This window comes from Pinus tabuliformis, chromosome X (assembly GCF_031772625.1).
Source record: "Pinus tabuliformis cultivar Carrire ecotype Pingquan chromosome X, CPIR1, whole genome shotgun sequence".
Classification (NCBI taxonomy): Eukaryota; Viridiplantae; Streptophyta; class Pinopsida; order Pinales; family Pinaceae; genus Pinus; species Pinus tabuliformis.
Genome location: NC_142308.1, coordinates 523,598,386 through 523,606,528, shown reverse-complemented (window position 1 = coordinate 523,606,528; position 8,143 = coordinate 523,598,386). Strand labels below are relative to the sequence as shown.

Below are 8,143 nucleotides of genomic sequence, written 5' to 3'. Positions count from 1 at the left end.
TTCTATGCCCACCAAAGACGAATAAATAGTTATGCTCTATTTTTCCAAATTTCCTTAATATAAAATGAGGTACCGAGTGCGACAAGTGTATCACGTATAGAAATTTTCATGTTAGTCGAATAAAATAGAACCTGAATTCAAGCTTTTTGATTTCTATGACGACTTGCTACGAGGTTGAGTTTGAACTCAACTCTAGATTACTCTCGGTTGAAGTTATATCTTCTTCGTATTTTCTTGGGAGAAGGCAAAATCAGAGGACGGCAGAGGAAGCAGACCGTACGAAGCGAAGCAGAGGGAGTATTGTGCAGCTTAATATAGTCTTAATCAACTTTGATGAATTGGGTATTGACCTTTCTGTCATCAGAGGCGACTTTCGGCAATTGGGGCTCGCCTTTCTCTCATCAGAAACCATTTTCAGCAATTGGGTCCCTACAATTTTTTTGGAAATTTTCCTGATATAGCCCTCAGCCCTCAATCATTTTGGAACAGAAAATGGTGAAATTGAATATGCGCTCCTTCTTGTGGGGTGTATTAATTGTTATTGTTCTGTGTAGTGCATATCTGGGCGAAGGGAAAAAGCTTGATCCTACGCCTACTCCGTGGCCAGAGCAGTTCCATTCTGTACTGTATATCAACAACAGTGGCTCTCTGCAGGTGACTGATCTCTGGTACGACTGGTCTAAGGGGAGGAACTTCAACATTATTCAGAAGCAACTGGGTAGGAAATTGTATGACTTGGAATGGGACAATGGGACCTCCTTCTACTACTATCTGGATAAAGATGAGTGCAAAAGGACGCATTTTGATGTGGGGATCCTGAGACCCAATTGGCTTGAAGGCGCCAACTACCTTGGCACGAAATATGTTGATGGCTTCCTCTGTAATGGGTGGGAGAAGGTGGATTTCATATGGTACTACGAGGATACTGCCAACAACAGGCCTGTGTATTGGCGTTTCTTCACAGGTTAGTTGCTCTTGCTTTCTCTCTTGTATTCATTTTTGTACATTCCTTCAAATAAATTCTCCATCTTTTCCAGGGAGTTTGTAAACCTTGATTCTCAGATAGAGGCATATGGAATGCTGTGTGTTGAGAATCAAACCTGAATTAGTTATGTTAAGTCCCATTACCACTACACCATACCACAGCCTACAGGCTACTGATAAGAAATATACCTATTATGGCATGCATATTAAGCTTGTGTTGTGACACACTACACACAAAATATATATATCATCTTTTTATATATATATATATATATATATATATATATATATATATATATATATCAGTTTTGTGTGATGTGCTTAATAATAAATATATTGATTAAGGCATACATATCAAGCCTGTGTTGTGACAGACAATATACAGAAGTATATATATGAGTAGTTTTGCGTGATGTGATCAAATATGATGAGTAATTTGGTTTGTTTGCTTAATTTGTAGGCATGACAGTTCATGTAATGACATTTGAGGTGGGGGCATTGCTGGAGGATGCAGAGTGGCAGGCACCCCTTTACTGTTTTGACAAGGCTGGGGCTGTGGAGGATCCAAAGGAAAAGGCTAGTCCTGTTAAAGGATATGCTCCCCTATATAGGTTTTTGTCTGATTTTAATGACCACACCATCTTCACCACAGATTCATAGATTTATCTGCTATCTCTGCAATGCACAATGCATTACAGTGCTGTCCTCAATAAAAGTAAAGATGTTCCATTCCTCCTAGTTATCTCTTGTTCAAAGAAGTTAGCTTACCCCAGCCTTTGAAGCTCAACAATTAATTCAGGTGTATGTTAGGAAGTTCTTCAGGAATTCTTAAGCAAACAGCAGCTTAAATAGAGATATTCCTTTGAAAAATAAAGAACCACCCTTTTGAGATTTTTTTAATCTCCTTGTATACATTATAACTCGATATATATTCTCCCTAGCTTTTTCAAGAAAAATAAAGTGCAGTCTATTTGATATTTTAAAGTGTCATCAAATTGTTCTGTGAAGTGAAGTGCAGGATATTTTAAAGTGTATTCAAATTGTTTTGTAGTTGTAATGCATGGAGTCCAGAACACAATCAGAAAGGTTGAAGGAAAAGTCTATACATGGGAGGTTATAAATTTTAGATGGATATTATTTTTTAATAAATAAATTAAGGAATCGAGTATTATTAATTTAAAAAAAAATTATCATTTTTTATTGGGTAAGATTAGAATATTCATATTATTTTTAAAAATACAAATATACACCAATAGTTCTGGCCACTAGTCTGCCACTTGGGAAACCAAACCAGTAACATAAATTCAAATTTTTTTGTCTGCCAATTTTGTTCTCAATTTGAGAGTCTGATAACCAGGGATTGAAAATGTTCATAACATAAAAAGTAGATACTATACTCAAAAAAATAAAAATAACATTAAAGTGGAGTGTTGTTGTACAATGTTGGCTTGCTTGGTCTTCATTTTGCTCGAGTATCCTCTAGGCTTGATGGTTGTGGCTCTATGTTAGTGTCAATGAGGAAAAGTCCGTGTTTGTCAGGTTCTTGGTAAGAAGTGTGACTTTTCTGTTGTGTTTATCAACCTTTTCAAGCAGCTCTGCCATGCATATGATTAGCTTTTGTTGTTTGTTTGCCTTGTTAATGAAGACTCTTCCCATTAAGGTTTTTATGTGCCAACATATATTGACCATTTGCATGTAGGAGGTGGTCCTAGCCCTGGTAAAATTCCCAACATCTATCTATTCCCTGGTCTCTTGTTCTATATGTTTGTCTAGGACGAATCTTTGAGATTTCCTAATCTATTCCTCCACATCTAAAATAACTCTTTGGACAAATGCAGAGATTATGTCCCTGTAACATTCCATGGTTTCCCTAGCAGCTGCTTGGGCATGCGTGTGGTGAATCAATGATGGATTGAATTCAGAATGACGGGTGAGACCGGTCATCCTCGTCTTTTATTGGGTTTGCTCTAAAGGGTATGTTGTAAAAGCTCTTGCTTCAAGTGAGCTCAAAGAACTCAGTGGTGGTAGGGGAGGGTAAAACCAAAGCACATGGGAGAAGAGAATTAATTGAGAGTGCAAACCTAGAGTAGAGAAAAAATATAGGAGAGACTTTGTGAGCAACAAAAGGAAAGGCTAATAGGGGATATTAGAAGGGAGACTAGGGGAGAGTTGAGGGATTAACTTAGGGGAATAACTAAGCCCCCTAGGATGAATAATCCCAGAGAGTGGATAATTAGCCAGAAACCCACAAACCAAAGACAAAATTCAAAGCACAGATAAGAATTTTTAAAAGTGAAATTGAATTCCATATTGGATAATAAAAAGCTTGAACCTAAAATTGTTGAAGACACTGCGAGTTGGTCCTGAAGCTAGAGTAATTCACCTAAAGAGGCTTTTGCCAAGGAGAACAGACAAACCCCCGTAGTCTAAAGCATCCAGGGTCTGGGAGAATGTCCAAATGGACTTCAATGGACCCTAGCCTTATGTTGAGATTCATCATTGTAAGTTGTAGCTCATCCAACATTAGAAGGATTTCCTCCTTGCCCTCATTTCAGTCTAGCAAGACTCGGTGAAGTAGGAGCTTCAAATGCTAATATATATCAACAATGTACATGTATTGACTATAACACCCTCTGGTATGCCTCGTATCAGTAACCCTGTCAGTAATCTCCCCAAGTACTTCAGAGTATGTCAAGCACCCTCTCTTCCCAGTGATTTCACATTCCACTTGAGTGATTTCCTCTTGGATTTCCTATGGAGTGTTGGATTGATGCCTTTATGTCAAGCTCTTCACCCTCTACTAGGCATTAGAGCCCCACAGGTCCTAGAAATACGCAGCCCTCAACATACTCCTAGCTCGTTGGTGCGACATTTCAAATTAGAGCTTGCGTGAACTATGATTACCTATGAAGGAGAGAGCACCACAAGAAGAAATATGGAAAGGGAGAAATGACCAATATTGAGCTAGAATTAGTGAATCAAGGTAGATGAGAGTGTTAAATTGTAGCTTGGATCGTTGTCTCTGCATAGGCCTTGTGTCTAGGCATGCAGAAGATGCCTTGAAAATTTACTTATTTCGACATTTTTAATTATTCTTAAATCCAAAGTTAGGAAAAACATGATAATCAATTTAATTAATTATTATTCGATTTGTAACTCAAATTGCTAAAGTTTCTAACTTTGAAAATTAATATTTCCATTTGACAAAATCAAAGAAAGTGATAAGACCAAATTTTGGCCTTTGATCTTTTCTTTCAAGATTTCAAAGAGGAATTAGGGTTATGAGAGAAGTTATAAATCACTAGAATGAGTGGGTGAAGGACACATTAGAGATCACATCGAGTGAGAAAGGAGAGGGTTAATTTGGGTGAGAAGAAGGAAGGTTGAGCAACTGGGAGAAGGGTCTATCTTGTTCAGAGAAAGAAGAGTTGTAGCCTGGTCGTATTGAGTAACGAGAGAGGGGCCATACCCTAGGCCATGCTTGTAGGAGAGAGAGATTGAGTATTCGGGTCAGGTTTCCTGCTGGAGGAGAGGTCGAACACTGGGTTGAGATTTTCCGAAGAAAAGGGGCCATCCTTTGTTGGAGAGAGGTTGTACTTCAGGTCCTAGCATTGCAAAGGAGAGAGGGACGATTTCTATTGTCATTCTTGGCCACACATTATTTGGATCTACTATTGTAATTATTTCTTGATTATTTTCTTTGAAGCCTAATAAAATCCTCTTTGTTAGTTTTTCCCCACGCTCTAGTTTTCCAAGTTAATAGTTGTGCAAAAGTTTATATGCTTGGATTTCTTGTTTTTATTATGCATAATTTATTAGAAGCTCAACCGTGTTAATTGTGAATAGATTTAATATTTGATTTTTCTGCGTTTTTAGGAAAAGTAAAATTATGAGTATAAAAATTTGTTTAGTTGGACTTAGAGAAACTAACATGGTATTAGAGCAAAGCCTCTAACAGAAATTTAAGTGTTGCACAAGTTCAAGCTCAAAGGGGTTTGTGGTATTTCTAGGGATTTCAAAAAACAATTATTCAAGGGTTTGATTTAACATGGAAGCCAATGTTAGGTATGAAGACAAGTTAGAAGGAGCCCCAAACTATTTTTCAGTGGGAATTCTGAATCACAGTTATTCTCAAGGAGAACAAGTTGTGGAGCTTTGCTGACTCTACAATGGTTGTGCCAATGTCCAATCCTATTGCCCTAGTTCTCCATGAGGTGAAAGAAGCATGGGCACAAAGGATAGTCATGGATGAGGTGAAAGATCACCTTATTCCCATTTGTTTAAGAAAAATATTGCCAAAGAGATGTGGGATGCACTCACCAAACTATACCAGAGTAACAACCAAAGCTGAAATATGGTGCTAAAGGATAAGCTTTATGGCACCATGATGTCTAAGGGAGAGAATGTGGCTTCCTACCTTACTAGGCTAGTGCAGGTGCGAGATGAGATGATAGTTGTAGGGGAGACAATTCCCCAATTTGAACTATTTTGTGTAGCCTTGAATGACAAACCAATGGGTAGTGTATTTGTCAAATGCATCATGGGATGAGAACATATTCCCACTCGAGAAAGGCTATGCGATGTTTTCACATAGGAGAAGATCTGAGAAGGGTCTCAGTGTGGATGCCAAAAGAAGGATGAGGAGGAAGACTTTGAAGAATTTAACTAGGTTTGGTCTTCATACTTGTATTTGAGTCATAATGAAATGTATTTATCAAAAGAAAGAAAAAGAAATTATTATTATGACTTGTTAAAGCATGGGTTTCATGCTTGGGTCATCATGTTATAGGTAAAAGTCCCTATTGAGGACTTCTAGGTTTTGTTTTGAGTCATTAGAGTCATTGTCCATTTTATGAGACCGTTCTTGGGCTTTTTGAATCATGTAAAAATAATTTGTATTGAGTCAAATAAGTTATTTGTCACCTCCACACCAAGTCGACCCTTACTTGATCAAGTCAACCTACATTAGGATAATTTAAACTCCATAAGAGGTTATATATACAATGCAGTGCCATTCATTTGGAGCATCCACTCACAAGTTCGATATACAAGCAGAAGAAGCAGATGTGTACGAAATTGCAGGAGAAGGAGAAGAATTTCTAGATCGAAGTTTCTGGGTCATCTCTCTCACACGTGAGAATTTACTAGGCTATTGTTGGGGTCAAATTTTTGGATTCTACTGGAGGTCGAAGTTCTGTTGCTGGGGAGGTCGAAATTATTCTATTGCAAGATCAAAGTGCTAGGTCAAAGTTGTTGCTGGAAGGTTATCATCTGCAGAAGAAAGGGATGACTTGGTGATTGGAGGAAGTCTGTTTCTAGGTCAAGGAGTCTTGGATCATCTCGTGAAACTATTAAAGGAAGAGTTGTTGACTGGGTTATCCCTTAGATAGGGGTTTTTCCCTGGCTGTCTTCCTACATTTGGTGTCTTTGATCTTCATGTTATGATTTTGGTAATTGCTAGATGAACTAAGATAAAAGAAGAACACAAGAAAGTTAATAAGAACATAAGAATATCACAAGTAACTATCAACATAAAGAAAATATTTCTGCCTTTCTGATTTTTCAAACATGGTATCAGAGCTAAGGTGAAGAAGAAGGAAAAGGGCAGCCTGTAGATCTATTGAAAGGAAAATAAGGAGTTTTAAGAAGTTTGAAAAAGGGTCATCAAGAAAAAGGATCATATTAAGAGTCAAGCCTACTATCTTCAAGAACAATGTCTAACTCATTGAAGGGAGAAAACTATTAGGAGCATCAAATTACTGGGAATGGAAAAAGAGGATATATCTCATCTTCGAGAAGAATAAAGTCTTGGATCTAGTCAAAGGAAAAGTAAAGAAACCCACAAATGAATCAAGTGATGCAGATAAGGCAAAGTTCAAAGAAACAAAGATATTGGCCATGACCCTAATGGTGGATGGAATAAAGGATAACCTCATCCCATATATATCCAACATAGATTCCGTTCAAGAGATATATGAGTCCTTATCGAAATTGTTCACAATAAAAAATCTTGGTCAAATTGCAAGTCTTAAGAATGAACTAAGGACAATGAAGATGACAAAATATGACATTGTGGCATCCTTTTTTGTAAGAATTGCTAGAATCAGGTATGAACTCTGGGAAATAGATGAGATAGTACCTGAAAAAGAGCTTGTAATCACTGCACTTCTAGGATTACCAAAATCTTGGAGTGCCTTTTCATCAGGTATCAACAGTTGGAAGGAAACTCCTATATTTGAACAATTATGGAATGCATGTAGTCAAGAAGAAGTCAGAATTTCATTTGTAAGCAACAAAGAGAATGTATAGGAGAAAACTTCAAATGCCTATTCCGCACATTATAATAATAAAGGAACCTTCAAGAAGTCCAAAGGGACAAGAAAGAAGATAGACCTATCCAAGATTGAATGCTACAATTATCACAAGATGGGTCACTATATAAGCGTTTGTCCCGAGAATCCAAGAAGTAAGAAGAGAGAAAGGGAAGATGCAAATGTTGTTGATGAAGGACGACCAAAGAAGAACAAGATGGAAGAATCTGAAGTCAAAGAATTATTTTCTAGGGAATCTTAGGGACTCTATCCCTTACATATCCTTCTATTCTAAGTTTTGAATTGTTTTCCTTTACGTTTTGATTTCTAGTACTTGCAGGTTTAACATGATTTGGAAAAACATTTTTGAATTGTTTTGATAAAGTTATAGGTATCCCTCGAGATTGGATTGAGAAGGAGCCCTCACCACTTTTCAAAGATAAGTATCTTATTCCTTGTATTATCCTTTTTATATTTGGTTTCCTTCTACTATCTAGACAGGTTTGTATTAGATGCTAATAACATTTATTTTCATATTTTCCTTGTCTAGGAAAGGCTTTCTAAATGCTTAAGGGCTATGGAGAAGACCTCACAAGACAAAGCATGATAAAATTTCTATTGGAATTAATGTCCTATAAGGTTTGTCTAACTCAAAGGTATGTCTTAGACTATAAGCTTGGTTATCTTCATGATAAAGGTGTATTCATTCTAATAAATCCGCTTTATATTACTAACAAGTGTTATGTCTAGGACCTTTGAATCATAAAGATTCTCATTTGGTTGATTAATCGTTAGATTGATTCTATCCTCATTAAAATCATCATGTTTGTGGAACCCTAAAAGGTTCT

General features: G+C 37.0%; 1 protein-coding gene across 1 annotated transcript; it reads left to right on the top strand.

Moving 5' to 3' along the window:
- Positions 1-200: 200 nt before the first annotated feature.
- Positions 201-1,968, top strand: LOC149140997 (uncharacterized protein At4g14100-like). Its single transcript, XM_089449337.1, has 2 exons — positions 201-964; positions 1,445-1,968. Exons 1-2 carry the CDS (start codon positions 493-495, stop codon positions 1,642-1,644), a joined length of 672 nt encoding a protein of 223 aa, XP_089305463.1. The 5' UTR covers positions 201-492; the 3' UTR covers positions 1,645-1,968.
- The last annotated feature ends 6,175 nt before the right edge of the window (positions 1,969-8,143 follow it).